The 18657-nt window shown below is 56.2% G+C and overlaps 3 protein-coding genes across 3 annotated transcripts; 1 reads left to right on the plus strand and 2 right to left on the minus strand.

Moving 5' to 3' along the window:
- Positions 1 to 982: 982 nt before the first annotated feature.
- NCLIV_051190 (putative SCP extracellular domain containing protein) lies at positions 983 to 5004 on the minus strand (the record flags this gene model as incomplete). The annotated part of the gene is made up of 6 exons (XM_003884673.1): positions 983 to 1586; positions 2072 to 2278; positions 2435 to 2523; positions 2792 to 2964; positions 3487 to 4108; positions 4900 to 5004. Coding segments are annotated over 6 exons (1800 nt in total), but the record flags the coding sequence as incomplete, so codon positions are not given.
- Positions 5005 to 7911: 2907 nt separating this feature from the next.
- Positions 7912 to 8907, minus strand: NCLIV_051200 (conserved hypothetical protein; the record flags this gene model as incomplete). The annotated part of the gene is made up of 1 exon (XM_003884674.1): positions 7912 to 8907. A coding segment is annotated over one exon (996 nt), but the record flags the coding sequence as incomplete, so codon positions are not given.
- Positions 8908 to 12891: 3984 nt separating this feature from the next.
- Positions 12892 to 18032, plus strand: NCLIV_051210 (putative aminomethyltransferase, mitochondrial; the record flags this gene model as incomplete). Its single annotated transcript, XM_003884675.1, has 10 exons — positions 12892 to 13172; positions 13702 to 13815; positions 14095 to 14153; positions 14657 to 14830; positions 15134 to 15367; positions 15640 to 15713; positions 15966 to 16149; positions 16717 to 16947; positions 17294 to 17415; positions 17925 to 18032. The coding sequence occupies 10 exons, from the start codon at positions 12892 to 12894 to the stop codon at positions 18030 to 18032; spliced, it is 1581 nt and encodes a 526-aa protein (XP_003884724.1).
- Between the last annotated feature and the right edge of the window lie 625 nt (positions 18033 to 18657).

Here is an 18657-nt window from a genome sequence, read left to right on the forward strand (position 1 = left end):
ATCAGAAAAACGCCTATCTCCTGCTCCGCGGTTCTCTCCAACGAGCGAAGCTTTAAGACTACACGACGGGCTACAAATCACGTGCATATCCTGCGGTACGTTATTGCACGTATGCTTGTTCACATCCATCATCTCTAGATTTGTCTATTTGCACCGTCGCTGTGGGGATACCAGCCAAGATAAACACAACGCGGGAGACGAGCGGTATGTACATTCGATTCCCTGCCGTTTTAACTTCTACTGGGGGCTGTCCCGTGTGTGTGTCCGGTGTAGCTCTGCCTAGGCCGCTGGGGGCCAAGAGGCACTTTCGAAGCCGTCCCACACAGCTGGAGACTCCGTGATTTCTACCCAGCTTCCACACGCATGCACTCGAGTGGTGGTGTGGCGCTTGTGTATGTTCAACTCGGAAAAACTCGCGTTTGGTTTCCACGCGACGATTTGGATCCACATCGATCAGCCAAGACGGAAGGAGTGGAACACTCACGGCTCTCCTCAGTTGAACGCACCGCGAAAAAAAATTGGCAACACAAAGTGCCCCAGGCACAATCGTCCATCGCGACAGCAGAGACAATGCTTGCCTGCTTGGTCGGCTTCAAGGCAAACACTTGGCTGTTCCAGTTAACAACCCGGGAAGCCCGCATTTATTGGATGGAAAACGAAGGCAGATTATCCTGTCGTTTTGAAGGATTTTGGGTCGAAGGTGACGAGACACACATCTGCACTCTATTCAACGACATTGGTATCCGTACCATGGCTCGACACTTGACAACTTAGAGACTTGTACGGGATGAGAAATACACATACCGGATTGCGTGACGACGGACACCTTCTCGGATGTACACAAAACGACTGGCCTATTCGTCACCGAATGCCAGTCTTTCCTTCTTCCTGGGGTGTGTTCGAGCATGCGTTCCTTCTCTCACCGCCCTTCTCCATCTCAAGATCTGCAGCGCGGGACGTCCCCTCGCTGCTCTGTGCTGGCTCACGGCTCGTCAGCATCGCTCTGTTCTGCTGTCTGGAACTGATTCGAGCTGGCAATGTCGAGCTCTGCCTCATTCTCTCTCTCTGCACTGTGCTCGTCGACTTCCACCACCAGCAGTTCGTCCTGACCGTCGCGTCCCGTCAGCGTCATGAACAGTTTATCGATCCCGCCCTTTTCATCGATCGTCACACCCCGGCGGCCGCCCCTGGCTATGTCCATGACTGATTCCTCCGATATGTCTTGACCCCACACTTCAGCGAGCCTTGGCCGCGGGGCGAGGCCAGATATCCCGCGGGGCCTCAGATCCATGCGGCCGGGCCAGGAGACCCGCCACAGCTCGTCGTGACCTTCGAATGTCTCGCCCACCATGGAGCTGCTCTGAGTCGCAAACTGGCGGCCGGCCTCCGAAAAACTCGATTCAGATGCGGAGGCTGGACGCTCAATGGCGCCACCGCCTTCCCGCAAAGCGTCTTCGCTTGTGCCGCTCAACCGAATGTGTAGAGACACGTCTGCCTCCTCCGAGGAAGCCGATAGCACTTCCTTCGCCTGCGTGCCGCCGGGTGCTGAGGCCTCGCGTTGCAGAATCGATTCCCACACTTCCGGCCTAGAGGAAAACACACCACCCAAAATCAACATTCACGAGAAAGCTGGCCTTCGAAGCCCACACGCATGCTTCCTCATCAACACGTACGCGGAGACAGCACGGTCGATTCATCGGAAAGCAAAGTTGTTGGCAGGTTTCGACACCAGGAGAAACACCTGCACACACACAGGCGTATGTAGAAGCAAGAAGGCACTGAACTCAAAAAGGGAGGACGAGTTCTCCGTCGTGGGGCCACGCTCCGGTTGCTGCACACTCAAACTTCCGTCAGTCTGCGCACCAGTAACGTACTACAGATACCAGGAAAAGCACACGGGGACCGAGCTCTGCACGTTTTGAAATATGGATAACATTAAAGATATACATGGATGCATTTATCTATTTATGTGCATGCGGTCTTAACTGCGCGCAAGTGCGCATCATGCTTCCACCAGCATATATGTTCCAGGGCTCCAGAGCGGACGCCGGGGAGATTTTTGTGAACGCACCCAAAAATCACGTCTTCTGCACGCAAATCCGCGTTGTTCGGGCGGTGAGGGACCGAGCCGTAGAGACACACGAGCCAGTTGACGCCTCCCGCGCAGCTTCGGGTCCGCGCGCAGCCGATGCCAGTCGCTCTTCTGTGCATCATTCGAGCAAATTCGCCGACGCGAAACCCGGAAGCCAGCTCCTCAACTGGAGCACCTGGAAATTGCCTGAACCACAACGCGCAGGTGCACCCTGATGCTTTGTACACATGTCACAGCCGCTGCTCTTTTTGGTGCTCGTGGGCTCCGTCCTTTTCATGCACTCCCCATGCTTGGCGTTTCGCTCCCGTTTGGAAACGGTGATTCTCGTCTTCTGAAGCCTACCCGTCGAAGTGACGAAATTGAGAGAACCACGTTAGAGCCGCGAAACTGCAATCAGGCTCTTTGGCGCCAAACCAGTTCGCATCGAAAGCCTGAACGCGAACACCCGTGAGACAGAAAAACGAAAAATGGCTTGAGCTGGAGGGACCGCGTGACCGGCAAGTGTTCGTACAGACGCAAAACCTTCCACGACGATCCCTTGACGGTGCGGAAGTGCACACAGGTAAGCCTGCACATTGCCACTCTACATATATATATATATATATATATAAAGTTACATGGATATGTAGTCTTCTCGGATATGTGCAAGCTGACTCTTGCTCGAAAATTTCGTGCTTGCGCCTGGCTTTCATGACTTACCCCGGGGACGAGGGGTCTCGGAGAGGGAAAAGGGTACGCTCCTCTGCAGTGCGTCAACGTCAGGCGCCGCACGAGTGCGGCCGCGTCTTCTCGCAGGGTCGTCGTAGCTTTGATCGGTTCGAGAGGATGTTCGAGGCCCTCTTGGCGGTACCAGTTTATGTACCGCAGGCACTCTGAAAAGAATGGGGAAGATGCAAGCCAGCGAATTTTCCTTTTACACGAAAGAACCGGAGAAACAACCAGCAAACTCTACTGGGCGACACACAGAGACTCTGCTCACTGAACCACATCACATGCATGTTCATACGACCTTGCATGAACATATATACCTTTATATATACACATGTAGACGACGTACGTATTTATAGAGAGTAAGAGCAGAAGTGATGAAGACAGACTCGTCGATTTTGACGACCTCGACGTCTGAACAGGACTTGGCGAGGCATAGCGAAGAAGAAGAGATTTTGTCTCCACTTGAAGCGTTCCCAGGTCCACACATCTTACCAGCCTTTTTCCAGTGCCGCCAATGCAGCCACCCCGTCAAGTAGGTAATAAAATAAACTTATGTATATGTATATGTATATATGCAGTTCACACGTAGGTAGCTCTAAAATGATAAATATGCATCTGATATATAAGCAGGTGTGATGGTGCGTCATTGTGAGAGAAGATGTTGAGGTTCTCTCTCGTCTCACTGTCTGTGACGTCTTCGACATCAACCCAGTGCTCCGCCGACGCGGACGGCTGACCCGCGCCAGAAATGAGATGGGTGGGAGGCGGAAGGTGGCGGAGGCGTCTCCGGAGGTACTTTCTCATGGGTCGGTTTCGCAGGCGCATTTCTGTTTGGGGGGTGAAGGCGGGTTCGTGGCTGCTTGGCATGGAGGAAAAGTCCAGCAAGTTTGACTGCGGTTCCACATGCAAAGGCGACGGCGAGACGCGTTCTGCCTGCGGAGACAAGCGGTGGTCGCCTCCTGTCTCTGTCGCTCTCTGGTTTTGGCCGTGGCCACCGCGGTCGCCCTCCGCGTCGCGAACAACGCGACTTAATGCCCCCGCAGCAGCCTGAGGGACAGACACGGCCTCGCCCGGGAGCTCCGAGGTCGACGGCGTCGCAAGGCCAGTGGTCTCAGGCTCATCTGCGAGGATTGGAGCCGCGAGAGCGAAGCCCGATAGTGCAAAAGAATCTACGTGGCGCCGGACCTCACGCCGCCCACCGGAAGGGACAGCGACGTCCCGGAGTGGTGCCAGCGGGGAAACAACGCCACACGCAGTCGCCTCGTGGGTTCCACAGTCCCACCGGTCGGGGGAGGGTCGAGGAGCCTGAGGCCTCAGGAGCGAAAGAAAGAAAACGAAAAGGCAGAGAGAGGCGACTTGCGAGAAGCCCCAGGGAGAGCGTCGCCGACGGGGTGAGAGGGAGCGCGCGTCGCGGCGGGCAAGGTAACGGCGGGGAGACAACAGAAGGGCGGGGCCGGGAGGACGCGCAGGAACAGAAGGGGAGGCGCAAGGAGAAAACGAAGTTGCAGGCAAGGGAGATCCAGCAAGACAGGAAGCATGCAGGGTCGAAGATGGGCTGCGTGAGGCTAGAGGTCGAGGCGCTAGAGCAGTTCCGTGGCCGAGTGGACGCGGTATCGGGTCTCCAGACAGAGGCGAGACACGGCGAACCGCGCTGCGACCTGCCTTTTCGGGTTCTCCTTGCGGCTTCTTACGCTGCGTCTTCACCGTCCACGGCCAATCGGGTCTCCCCCCATTTAGCGATTCGAGAACGCGGCGCTCCATCGTGCTGCGCCCCGCCTCGCGCTTTTACGGCGGGACGGGCGACGACTCTAGAAATAGAGCGCTGAGGAATGCGCGGCCGCTCCAGGGTTTCCTCTGGAGACAGCCGCGGACAGCCCTGCGGAGTCGGAGGAAGGAGGTGAAGACTCGAGACAAGAAAACCGAATCTCGAAGCCCATATCTTCTCTGTCCACCGGCACCGCGAAGCACTCGCAGCCGCTGCCGATCGCCAGCGGGAAAAGGGCGAAACTCAAGTTCGTGGCGGTCCCCAACGAGACGAAAGAGGCCCAAACGTCATCGAGTTTCGGCAAACAGGAACCCTCATGCAGACTTTTTACCGGGGTGGCGTCGATGCCCCGGTCTCGGATTGCCCCGAGCCGATTACCCGAAAACCGCCAGCCGGGGAGAGCTGCATTGCCTGCAGAGGAGAGAAGTCCGCCCCCCTACAGAGAGGTTCACAGTCCCCGCTGCAAACTCTTACGAGGCATGCTTGGACCGTTTTCTCTCGACTGCGCATTCCAGCACGGGTCGGTTACACCGCCAGCCCTCTCCTCAATTCTGTTGTATGCAAAACGGCGGGCACGTAACTGGGGCGGAGATGCGGAACACGAGCCGTTCTTCTTCCCAATAACAGACACCGCAGAATGCCAGGTTGCTGCGAAAAGCACTTGCAGCCGAAAAAAACAAAACATGTGGAATGGGTGGCCTCGAAACCAGAAAAAAACAAAACAAAGGCAGAGAGACCATCCGCTGCAACCAGCGCAGTGTACGTCCGGGGCCCCACGAGCGTGTCGGGATGTTCCGCTTAGTGTGTAAGTCTCGGTGGAGGGAGTGGCCAGAGAGCTCCCCCAAAAGCGGCTTATGTCTTCTCGCAACACTTCCCCGCACCTTTCTGTCTGGGGGAGAAAAGGACGCCGAGCTCTGCTCTGACGTGAGCTCTCCTGTGCCGTCCGATTTTCGAAAGGGCTGCCGAATGCCCAACTGCCGGCGGACAAAGGAACCCCCCGGGGCTGAAGAACCCACCGCGACAGGCCCCGACAATGTGCAGCCCCTGTGAGTTCTCCCTTCTCCCTCTTTTCAGTCGACAGACTCTTTAACAAACTTTCCCCGGGGAGAGAAAGACAGCGTACTGATTAGTGCCGTAGTAAAACTGCCAAGTCTGGAGTGGCCGCCTCTCGAGGGGTTTCACCACCCTCCCGTGGCTCTAACGTGCACGACGGCGAGCTGTCTACCAGGATACCCAACCGGATGGCGATGTGGACTTTTCGCCTCGGTCTGTGTGTGTCTCTGGCCCGGCTGCATCAGTCGTCCTCTCTTCCTTTATCGATTCGGCTTTCTTGCCTACCTAGGTATCCAGGAGTACAGCGTAGGTACGGTGTATGTATTACAAGGTGACTGTGTCCTACAGTGGAGGGGTTACGGAAATGAAGAGACTCGTCTAGTGGGGTGGGCAGCGCGTTGAAACGTGCCGCGTTAGCTAGTTCGCTCTCGCACGAGTTCCACGCCCTCCAAACAAACGCAAGGAGACACAGACCTACGTCGATGTGTCGCTGGATTCTGACGGCGGTGCCCATATTCACACATCCAGCTCGGGAACAAACGTTTTTCGCCTTAAATACTGGTATAGCTGCAGCAGCGAAGCGAAGCGCAGAACATAGGTCGATGTCCAAAGTGGCTGCCGAAGTGTATCAACAACAGTAATACAGATCCTTCGGTGCAGGAAAATGTATACGATGGTGTTGCGTACACCATTTTTTTTGGTCGGCGGATCTTAACCTTTGTGCGATCAGCAGGCAGCTGGTTGTTCCTGCCCGGCTGCGCGTCTCTCCAAACCAAAGCGAACAAATGTTTACAGCAGTGGCGTCAAACCAAGGACGTTCGACCTAGCCTCTGCGGACGAAACGTGGATCTTTGTGGAGAGTAAGGCGGGCGCGATTTGATGTGAGGCCTGGCCACAGGCCATGGGCCACCGCCAGCGTGGAGTAAAGAACGCTTCTCTTGCGCGTTTGCATTCTCGTGTTGGCCTCTCGCCGGCGGCTCACCCGCCAGACTTGCTGCCGTCTTTGCCTTGCGAGACAGCGGCCGAGGTGTAACGCGCGAGAAAGGCGGATCGCAGCGGACCAAGACCGCAAAGACGTCGAGCGAGGCAGGACTCACAGTGAGACAGATCGCAAGAGAACAGCGAAAAAGATCAGGCAGGGAACACCAGCAAGGAGCGAAAGTGATGAGAGAGGATACGAAGGAGACAGAGTCGACTCTAGGGAGCTTCCCAGGCAGATCGGGAACTGGACAGGTCAATACAGATAGATCGTTGCAGATAGGTGGCAACGCCGCATCTGAAAAGGAGAGCGAGAGTCAAAAATCTTTGTAGACAAGCAGGTTGACACGACAGGTCCAGAGAGTGACCGCTCTCCACCTCGAAGGATGAAGAGGCCCGTGGTAGCACAGAGAAGGCTACAAGAAAAGGCGAAGAATGCCTCGCATGTGTGCGGCCCCTCCCGGGACGACGGCGATCCGATGCCGAATGCAGAACTGCCCCTGTCGGTTCTCGGCCGGCAAACAGCCTGGACCCGGCGCCAGGTTCAATCGCTTGAATAAACAGATGAAAAATCTGACGGCAACGCTGGACGAGCAGGACTCGCTCGAGAAAGACTGGAAACACCGCTGGCAAAGGTCATTTGCCTTTCGAGGTTCCTGGAGAAGATGTGCTCCGCAGTCGCATGAAGAAGCGCCGGAAAGCCCTCGGCGTCTTGAGGGGGCGCGGGCCCGCGAAGTGCATCGGAAGGGTCTGAAGCAAAAAGCGGAGGCAAAAAGAAGAGATGGAACCGGTCCTGGAAAGTGCGCTTGAGCACCACGTTTCAACACCTGCAGGCAGACTGGCGAGTCGTCGGCGGGAGAGACAAGAGTAGCCAGACAGCGGAACCTGCAGATGATCGAACGGACCAGCGTTTCCGAATGACTTCACCGCGTGACTCCTCGATCGCAGGACTGTCCTTGCTCCCAGAACCCCTCTCGATATATATCCACACGTGTAAATATACCCTAAGCACGCTTCAGACTCTGTCTAGCCTAGGTGTCTGTTTCCGCTGCACAACCTCATGTTCACAGCTGCTGACGGCGGCTGAACGCTAGCCCCCTCAGGCGAACCCCGCAGCACTGAAGATCTTGCCTGTTCCCTGCGCGATCTCTTCATCGCCTTGCTCTCTGCGTTGTGGAAGTTCCCCGGCTCTCGTTTCCTGACCTCTTCTTCCGGTTGGATGTCGCGGAAAACCTACTGTTCGCGTGGTTGCTTGACAGTTAGCCAGTAAAGTCTCCTCTCTCAGTCTACCACGCTTCGTGCGCCTCCTCACCTTTGTCAGAAACCAGTAGAGCTCGCCGGAGCAGATGCCCAGGAGGCCCGGGACCGCCGCTCGGAGGGCCTGCGCATGCAAGACGTCGACGGCTAAGGCGCCGTAGGGGAGGTATTTTTGCGGGAGTTTTATGCCCATGATGAGCGATACGGGTGCTTCGGGATTCGTCCGACAGTTGTGGTAGAGAGCCGCGCTGGAGAGCGAAGAAGCGAAGAACGGCAGCTTGAGACAGCCCGCAATGCACGACAGGCTGGCGAATTGGAAGAGAAGGAACGTGAGCGTCTCAGCAGACCGCGCGGCCGCGACGGCGCCGCTGGACGCCTCAGCGAGGCCCCTCGCAGTATGGCCTTCTCTGTCGGTTTCGGATTGGGGGCGCGAAGGAGGCGACGACGGAGATCGAGACGCGCGCCAGGCAGAACTCGCCGACCTTCCCAGTCCCAACACCCGCCTTTCGGGTTTCAAGCGGCGAGAAGCCGACGGGCGCGGGAGCACGGGATCGTCGATGGAACCCAACGAGCCTGGAGAGAGGGCGACAGTCTCCTCCATGTGTCGCAGGGCTGTGTACGCCCCGTATATCCTGAGAACCGTCCCAAGAGACGGCGCCCCGAAGAACGTCCCCGCCGTGAACGGCCTCCAGAACTCGAAGGCCCGCAGCACCCGAGGCGCGTGCATGGCGAGCTGCTCGGGTGGAAGAAGGCCCTCCGGCTCGGCTGAAGGGCGAGCCAAGGAAACAGGAGACTGCGTCGGGTGTCTCGGGCCCTGAGAAAACGATGGAGGCTGCGCGGGGCCAGGCACTTTGGTGCGCAGGAATGTCGCGAGAGTCGGAGACGAAAGGAGAGTCAGCAGCAGCGACGCCGAACAGTAGAGCCTCGTGAGGGGAGGCACGGAGAAGTAGAAGGAGGAGAGGTGGGAGAGAGGCTGAACGATTCGGGTCTTTGCGGTCGCCACACGCGCTCCGATTTTGTTCAGCACCAGCCGTCTGCGGAAGGCTGGCATCTTTCGTCTGGAGAAAGAAGACGCAAGGCCACCCCTTGCCCCTCCTCTCAGCGAAAAAAGCCAGCTGAGCCGCTCGTCTGCTTCGCTAGACCTGCCGTCCGATTTGCATTCCCCGGCAGGACACACGCGAAAAGGCGAGTCATCAGCCTCATATGCATCGCTCGCCTGTTCTCTCTCCTCTCCCTCATCGGAAGGAAACAGCGAAGAGCAGGGCAGCGGCTGCGGATCACCGGGGGAAGCAGGGGAGGCCGTTTCCCAGGCGGTTTCAGTGGTAACACAGGGCGATGGAGTCGCCGGGTGAGAAGGCAGGGCCGGACTGCTACTGAGGCCTTCGCTGTCACGAGCATAGAACGAAGTCGCTCGCGGGTGGCCGAGAGAGAAAAGAGAACCATAACGCCTCCAAGTGGAAGAGGAAGAAGGAAAAAATGGTAGAGACGCAACGGGCGCGAGAGATGGGCGAGTGTACGAGACTCTGGTCCGGTGTACGCTCGACGCAGTCAGCTGGATCGGAGGGCCTGCATGGGCGTCGCTGGAGAGCTGAATGAGGTGAGACTGTGCAGGAGAGGGGAGCAGAGAGAGGACGAGAAAGACAGAGACGAGGAGCCGCAGGGCAGGGCAGCACGAGGAAGAGACAAGAGAGACAGAGAGGGCGGCCACCCGGCACGGAAGAACAGAGGACTCAGCGCAAGACGAGCCGCTTGTCGCTGCTGTTGCACAATTCGCGCTCGCATCCGGAGGGGCGGAGAACAAAAGACGACGCTTGGTGGAGGGCGGCGCCAGAGAAGGCAGACACTGAAGAGGCCCCGAACACGGAAAGAGATCGCCGTCCTTCTCCTCGTTACCGACGGAAGACGCCGAAACGGACAAAGATGGCAACGCAGAACAACGAGAAGAAGGATGCCCCAGGTGACGGGGAAACTCAGGGGAGAGAGCCTGGACAGCCGCGTGGGCTGTCAAGGCCTCCATTGTCAAAGCGGGGGGAGGACGTGCGTCATTCACCGAGAGAAAGCCACGCGAGGAGTCAATGCCACAGCACGAGATGAGAAAGCGACGAGGTCGTTAACGGTGGCCGGGAAAAGTGGGAGGGTGAAGAAACAGATCGGCGAAAAAGTGGAAACGCACAAAGCCACACAGAGCGGGGGATCAGCCAGAACGACACAAGCTGCAGGGGGAAAAGACTGAGGGGAGGATCGACACAACGCAGAGAGGAGCGATCCTCGTTGGACTGAGAGACAACAGGGCGTCGAGGAGACAAAACGTGCAAACGAAAGGCAGCAGAAAGATTTGCGAGGACGGAAGGGGGAAGACGCCAGCCGAGAAACTGCGGAAGCCAGATGGGCCGAACTTCAGACCTACGAGGGAGTCCCCCGCCAACCAGCTGCTAGCCGGCACCGGAAACAAAGTTTTCTGTTCGCGCTGACGATTCGAGGGGCTCTTCCTCGACGATGTTGGGGGACATGCCTGGCCACTGACGACAGCGGCCGCGAAGTGCGCGCAACTGGCAGCGGCCTCAGCAGAAGAAATGTCGCACGGAGGGTCCGGCAAGTCGACTGTGTCGTAACGACGCGCGAGACGGGAAAGAGTTGCGCGAAATGGGCAGCACGAGGTGGTAAGACTAAAATGAAACTTGACCCCGACTGCGGCACACCGGCGGCTGCATGCAAGATCCCAGCACGAGACGCCAGCTGCCGCGTCCATTCAAAACCCATCGTACCACCCCGGCATTTGAGGCATTCACAGCTGGAGAGCTCGAGAGCGTAAACCGGGGAGACTCAGGGCAAAAAAAAGGGAAGAAGCGGTAAAAAAGGGAGTCAGGCAGTGTCGGTGAGCCAACGTGCATCTTGATGGAGGAACCATTCGCGTCATCGCTTGGCAGAGAAAAAGACAGTGTCTTGCTCGAGGGCAGAAGCAGCGTCGACGCTGCGTCCGACTCACCCGCGCAGTCTCGGGCAACATGCTCGTTCCATCTTCAAGCTGAAGGAGAGAACGACTGTTTGGGAGACGCCTGTGGCGTTCTCCATTTTCCGGACCTCTCTTTTCTGTCCATTCCGGTCTTTCGCCACGGTGTGCTGGTGACGCAATCGCCCGCACAGCGCGTCTGCGTGCAAGCGGGCAACTACCAGTTTCAGGTGTCTTTACACCCGAGATGTTTTTGGTGGTAGCGCTTTGCGAGGTGTGGCAATCCGAAGCAGCATGACTTGGTGTTTCACGCGTCTCTAACGGCTGGCCTTCGCTCTCCCGTTAATTTTCGCCTCCATGTTTTCTCTGTCTCTCTTTTCCGGTCTTCACGTGGCAAAAAGGAGGACCGTCAGCCGTTGGCGAGCTTCCCGTATGCATGCGGGTCAGGATCGCACCCCTGCGCGTTCGCGTGCTGTGCATTTCTGCTCCAGAAACTTCTCTCAAACACATGATTGCGGTGGACTTGTTCCTCTTCGCCTCCAAACTGCTCTGTCTGTGGAGTTCGAGGCGTCCGGTTCGGGCTGTCTTGGCGCGGCTGGACGGAGAAGGCTCGGTCGTCTTGGGAAACTGAAGCGCGAATTCGAAGGACGCGGCTCAGTTTGGCCGCAATTAAAGGGCGGCTGTGGTCCCCACGTGTCCTTTTCAGTCCGAAAGCGAAGCTGTACGGTTGACTCAGCGGCAGAAAGGCGGCTGGGCGGAGCGGAGACACAGACAGGAGGAGCGTCAAACCCAGTCCCATCGCGTTGTACTCGCCCGGCACTGGATGCGCGTGCAAAACAGACAGAAACCTAGCCGGTCTGCCTGGAGGTCTGTGGCTGATTGAACGCACATCACTCTCTCTTGTGTACAGCTTGTGTTCCCGATGAAATGCTCCCCAGGTATGCGCGCGTGTCTGTACCGTGCCCTCTCTGCTTGTATCCATGCAAGTCGACGCAGGCCTGTTGGCTTCCGTGGCCTCAGTGAATAATCATCCGCACAGAGTTCTCTCCCTCCTCTATTTTCCAGTTTCAAAGCCGAGAAGCAAAAATGCGACGTCTCGGCCGCTTCGGCGGCCCTCGACACGACGGTGTTGCCAGTTTTCTCGCCGCTCGTTCTCCGGCCCCTCGTTCCTCCCTTTGTTCCCGCCCCATCTTCCCTCGGTCAAATCTGTGTCGCCTTCCAACCGGCCTCGACGCTTTCCATCTTCCCCAAATTCCGGCGCGAGCCGCGTCGCTGGCGTGTCCTGCATCGTCTCGTCCTTCCTCGTTTACTGCCTGTGCGTTTCCTTCACGTTCTTTGTCTTCCTCCGCCGCTCGTTCGACCCCCCCACAGGGGCTGCAACTGCATGCGTCCCAAGTTTTCCTGAGAAGCCGACGTGCTCGAGCTTCTCCCTGCACTTCCGTTTTCACTGAAACAGAAACTTTGCGTTTCAACGAGGAAGGTCCAAGGCGCTCGGCGCAGACCTCCTCCTCAGTTTTCTGCTCTCATCCACGGGCGTCCTCGCATGGGCTGTCTTACTTGTCTTGTTTGCCTGTCTGCTGGACGCACGGCCTAGCGCGTGCGTCGCCTGCTCTCACACGAGCTCACTCTTCGCAGAACTTCGTCTTCAACTGTTCGTCCCTTGTCTCTTCTTCGTCTCGGGTGGTGTCTCGGCGCTCTGTCTCTGGTCTGTCGCTGCAATCTGCTGATTCCGCCAGCTTTTCCAGCGCCTCTTCGCGCCTGCCTGTCTTCGGCACACAGACTCGGAAGCCAAGGTTCCTGTTCCATGCGATAAGGGCGGAGTCTTCCGGGCAAGGAAGTGCGATGCAGTCCAGTTGTGGATCCCGGGTGTTCATCTCTTCCTATGCGCGCGATTCGGCGTCTCCTCGGCCATGGAAATGCGAGATTCGTGCCACATTTTCAGAACGGGCAGGTCTGCAGTGTATGTACACCTCAACAACGGGGAGCAAAGCCCTTAACGACCGGCAGGCAAGGAGTTCGTTGTCGCCACAGTCACCGAGTAGCGACAACGCAACCGCAGTGAAAAGTTCGGAACCCTTGGAAAGGATGCCCGCTTCTGGGCGCGTCCCCTCTATGTCGGAGCCGGTTGTGCATACACCTCAAACCGTCAGGCCGGCGGTCGTGGTTGCTGAACGGACTCTAGCACCAGACGCAGTTTCCCAGCCTACCTTTCCCTCTCCCGCCGCAGCCTCTTCACCTCCCTCTGTTCAGGCAAAAGAGTCTGCCTCTCCTTCCGCTCCCTCGGGCTCTCGAGCCCCTCCGGCGACATCAGTGCGCCTTTCACCTCTGCACGAAGTGCATGCGGGGCTGGGGGCGAAGTTCGGCAAGTGAGAGGAAAAGTGAAAAGGGGCGAGGGGAACGCGATGCGCTGCCTGACGTCGATCCATTCATACACACTCAATCCGTTCATCAATTCAGCGTCATCTGAATGCTTATGTAGCGGCTTACGATACACCAACGCATGCAAATGTAAATGCATGCATGTTCCTGACGGTTGCTATAGACCCCTGTGTGTGAAAAGGAGCCCGTGTGTGCCCATAAACGCGTATTCATATTATATATATTATAATATATGTTCTGGTCCCTCTGTACACTTTCCCATACAAATCAAACAGGACGCTCCCGCTGGTGAACGGGTCTGTTCTTCCCCGAGCTGTTCTTTGTGCACTGGCGTGAGCCTGTTGCTGCAGGCGTGCTTCGCACGCTTTATTTTCCGGTTCTGAAAAACACAGTCCAAATCGAAGGAAGAGCCTTGCATTCGCGCGGCGGGCGGAACCGCGTGTCCGCGGCTTCTGCCACGGCTCTGTGTCTTTGATGTTCTTCGCTGTCTCTGGCGGTCGTGTTCCATGCGCTTAGGTTCCAGGGCGTGCTCCTGCCTTTCGCCTACGAGGGCGAGGGCGTGATGAGCTCCCACCTCCACACGCGGACCTGTGCCTCGCTTTTCGACTTCTCTTACCGCCAACACTATCGGTGAGGTCTGCAGCGAAAGCAAGCTGAAAAGCACACGCAACACCAAATTTGAGAAAGAACGGGGAAGAATGGAGACGAACACAAGAAGCGAGAGAGGATGGACAGAAGAGAGAAAGAAGGAAGGATAAAATTCCACACCAAAAGACAGAGACATGAGGGGTGGCCCCAGCAGAGCCAGCGCTTACACCAAGCCAAGAGAATGGCGTTGACTTGGATTCTCGTGGATCAGAAGGCTCGACCTCCCATGAAAGTCGTGCTCTCTGCTTTTGTATGCTGAAGGATCTGGGGCGAGAAGGCCGCGCAGCTCCTCGAACGTCTAGTGGTCGGTGATGTCCAGAGTAAGGCCAGAGAGAAAATTCTGGTGAAGGCATGCGGAGTTAGCAAGAGCCCCACGCGCCCTCTTTTCATCGCTGCAGAAACAGACCAGTCATTCGTCGTCACTTGTGCGTGGACGAATGCGCAATGGCATCTACTCGCTAAACAGATGAACAAAAAAACTGCTCTTACCCTGAAACTTGCATTTTCATATTCGTGCATACATGCATATATATATATATATATATATTTGTATATAAGCGTGTTCCTATTGTTTGCGCAACTACTCATATATGTGTGGTGGGGAGTGTCAGAGTGAGAGGTGTATATCGATGGGCTGGAGTGTTTTCATATCGGTTGCCTCTTATCAGCTGTTGCATTTTTCACGAGGCCGGCGTTTGCGCTGTTTCCTGTCAGTCCGTCACTGCTTCGCGGCTGGTTGTGAGTCGACGTGGTATGCTTCTCGTCGTTCTATTTCTCTTTCCCCTCGTAATGTGGTTCTCGCTGTTTGTCTGTTCCGCGACAGGCCTTCTCGAAACCGAGAGCCGCTTCACGCTCTTCACCAACGACGACGGTGGCATTCTGGACGACGTGATCGTTGCAGTGCATCCAGGCTTCCTGCTGGTCATGGGCAATGCATGCAATAAAGCCAAAGTTCTCGAACGGCTTGAGGCAGAGGCTGCTATAGCGCGGGGAAGAGGTACATACACCCGTCCTTGCATACCCAAATGTTATATGTATATGTATATTTATTTATTTATGTTGCGCGCGTGCGTCTGCGGGTGTGCATTCTTGTCTGACGGTCTCCACCATCACGACGAGGTTTCAAAACACATCTCTCAGCTGGTGTACTTCTTCCGTGGCTAATTCTCTGTGGGTGTGCGGTTTGTCGTGGATGCACACGCGCGCGCTGTGGGAATGAACGCTCAGTTGAGGTAAGATGTTCGCCTTTTTTCGTGGAAATCGCGCTCGTTTGTGATTGCGTGTCCACGGCGCCTTTTAGAGAAGTCCGTTCAACCGCGTGTTCGTGTCTCCGCGGCTTTCGCCCAGGGGTTTGTGAAGCGAAACCTAGCCCTGGATGGTATTTCTTCCGCTGTGGCCTCAGGCGAACGCGTGACGGTGGAGGCTCTGGACGACTTCACGCTGTTGGGAGTCCAGGGCGCACAGGCGATGGAGGTGATGGGCCAGGTTGTGGATGCCGCGAGCGTCGATCTCGTCAAAATGCCCTTTATGAGCAGTACGCAGGACGAGGGACGGTGGTGGCGCCTTCTTCCCGTCTTCGCGCCCGGTGTTCGCGTTTTGTCGCCCCGTGGCTGGTTATTACCCTGGCGCGGATTCTAGCAAGCGTTTCACCGTGCACGATCGCGCCTTTCCTGTGGTGCCGATGTGTGCCGCTCGCCTGTCGCAGTTTGTCATGGAGGCTGCGGTGCACTTCGGTTCTCCTTTCTTGCTCGTGGGGAGATTACACTTTTTTCTCCTTGTGTATTCTGAATCCGCTGCGGATTCCAGGTTACCTGTGCACCGTGGAGGGTGTCGAGTGCGTTTTGACGCGGTGCGGCTTCTCCGGGGAAGACGGGTTTGAGGTAAGAGAAACGCGCATAGCGAGGACGAAAACAGGCAATTTTCTCTTCTCGAACTCAGTTGCTCATTCCTCGCAGCATAAGCCGTTTCATCGCCTCCTCGAATACACCTCTCTCTATATAGCGGCTTCTACAGACTGACCGAGGCATGTTCATATATATGTATATATGGGGGTGTTGAAAGATCTAGATGGAAAGAAGAGAGAGAGATGTAGATGCAGATGGGCGTGGGTGGTGTCTGTGGCGACGTCGCAGATTTCATTGCTCTCGGAGGAGGCGTCGATGGTCTTCTCGGCTCTGCTGGAAAAATCATCGCTGCTGCGCCCAGCGGGATTCGGCACGCGAGAGACTCTGCGACAAGAAGCGGGTCTCTGCCTGTACGGGGCTGATATCGACGAGGAAACGACCCCTGTGGAGGCTTCCCTGGGATGGGCTGTCGGTGAGCAAAAACTCGCGTTTTTGTTTTCATGTCATGGCCGTCTCACGGGCCTACTCCCGTCTCCACCTTTCCGCCTGTGCACATACAAATCCATCTCGAAGGATCTGTCGATACTGAGATAAGTCCGTCACTTGCATTCAGTGATCTACATATATATATATATATAAATGTATGCTCGCGTGTGTGTCGAAATATGCCAGCATTTCAACTTGCGTCTAGCCATATTGCGATATTTACATCTAGGTTATACGGAACTATATATATATATATATATATATATATATATATATGCGGGATGTATATGCATATTGTTTATTTGTATAACATCGTTGTCGTGTGCTGTCTCCATGTATGCATCTATATATATGATATGGTGGGTAGGTCGGTCCAGGCCTTCGTACATAGTTGGTATGCATGCACACGCGTGCGCATATTGTGAATTTCCAGGATGCGTTTGTGAGGGACAGTTGGTGTGTAGATTTCGCGGTGGGTTTTGACTCGATGTTTCGCTCTTTGCACTCTGCAAATGCGCGGGTTTTTTCGTTCTTCCCGCCTTGTCTGCGCCAGGTCGCCGCCGTCGCCAGGAAGCGAACTTTCCGGGGGCGTCGCGGATTCTCGCGCAGCTCGTGCAGCTGCAGCTGCTGCAGAGCCAGGCGAAGTCGCGGGTCCATATCGACGCGGAAACCTTGCAAGCTCAGCTGGACGAGGCGGCTGAGAAGGCAGGCATTTTCGAGGTCGACCGCCTCCGCCGCAAACGCGTCGGCCTCGCGCTCCCGGCGGGCGGCTCGACAACCAAGGGTGAGCAAGAGAAGAACTGGGGAGACGCACAGCGGAGATACGTGGGAAAGCGAGACGAAGGAGTAGGAGAAGAAGAACGGCCTGGCAGGAAATCAGCGAGATTCGGGGCGTTGCGGTGGAGAGAAAAGGTGTTTGAAAACGACCGGATACGACGGAAAAAGGATGGAGTGGCATCGACGAACTCAAAGCCGAAGAGAACAAACCTTCTGCAGGTTATTGAGGGGACAGCGTGAGACGGGACAGATCACGAGATCCTGCGTCGGCGCGGTTTGTGAAGTCTGGACTCTAATCTTCAGGGTATTTTTCGACAGGTTTTTTCGGTTTTTCGTCCCATGGCCATTTGCAGGAGGAGTCGCCGTCCTCAGCCTCGAGGGAGAAAAGAAAGTTGGCGCGGTGACCAGCAGCTGCTTTGCCCCGTCGCTGCAGCGAACCATCGGCATGGCGTACCTAGATCTCCCGTACACCCTGGTAGGCTTCCAGTACATTCAAGTATATATGGAAATATATATATATATATATATATATATATATTTGTGTTTGCCGGTACATGTGTTACAACAATGTATATACATAGATATATATAGGAAGCTGCGAGACATTTGCATGGACGGATGTGGCTCTCGGGTTGAGGATTGTGCGGTTGTAGTAGTAGAGAGGTACCTCGTAGGGAGTGTTTCTGCGACTCCTTGCGCTGCTGTCTCTGGAGGAGCACCGCCTTTCAGGGAAAAAAAAGACAGAAGCCAAACACGTCCTTGCTGTGTGGCAGAGTCCGTCCAACGCCGTCTCGTGACTACATGCGGTGTTCTCGTTTTTTCTCAAAAAAGATAAAAAAAAAACCCTTGCCTCTGCAGGCGTTCGGGTGGTTGCCCGAGCTCAAGAATCCGGTCGCAGGCGCGAGGCGATAGAGGCTTTCGCGAGCCGTCGCAGAGACAGGAGATTGGAGAGGTTCCCGCTTCATGTTTTTGTCCGTTCTGCAGCCAAAGACGCGCGTTCAGCTGGACACTCCCCGCCCGACGAAAGACGTCGAAGTGTGCAAAATGCCCTTCGTCCCTGGCGCCTACTACCGCGTCCCTCTTCCTCTCTAGAACTCTATCGTCTCGAGAGGTGTCTAACCGTAAACTCTCCATCGGCGCCGCCGAGGCTCCCGACAGAGAGCAAACCTCTCAGGAGTCGCCAAGAACGCGTCCGTGCGAGTCGTCTCAGAGATTCGGAAACAGCCCAGGAGGGTCCAAGTATCTCCTTTTTCTATTTTCCGTGTTCGCAATCTGCATCCATCGCGAGGCGCTGCTCGTCTCTACTGCCCAACGAGGGAGAGTGTCAAAGGGGGGGTTGAGGGGTTGTCGGCCGGTGTATCTGAGGTTTTGCAGGCGCAAACGTTCGCATTTTGTGGTCCAGCAATGTGCGTGCTTCTCGTGACTCTTTTTGCCCTCAAGTCGGGGAGAGGAGAGAAAAAACAGAGTGAAGGACGACGATCTCTCCGTTCGCTTCCACCGGCTGGGACTGCCTGAGCTTTTCGACAGGGAACGCCCCGCGACCTAGACTCCAACAGTTCTCTGCTCGTTCTGTCACCAAGGAACGACTCTTCTCTATATCGTACCAACGTCCGCATCGTGTCTTGTTGACGCCACGCTACGTCTACGACCTCATTTACGAAGAAAGCACACGAATGCATTTGTCTGAGGGCGCACCGAAGGGTAAGCGACACGGGAA

Source organism: Neospora caninum, chromosome X, assembly GCF_000208865.1.
Source record: "Neospora caninum Liverpool complete genome, chromosome X".
NCBI classification, from domain to species: Eukaryota; Apicomplexa; class Conoidasida; order Eucoccidiorida; family Sarcocystidae; genus Neospora; species Neospora caninum.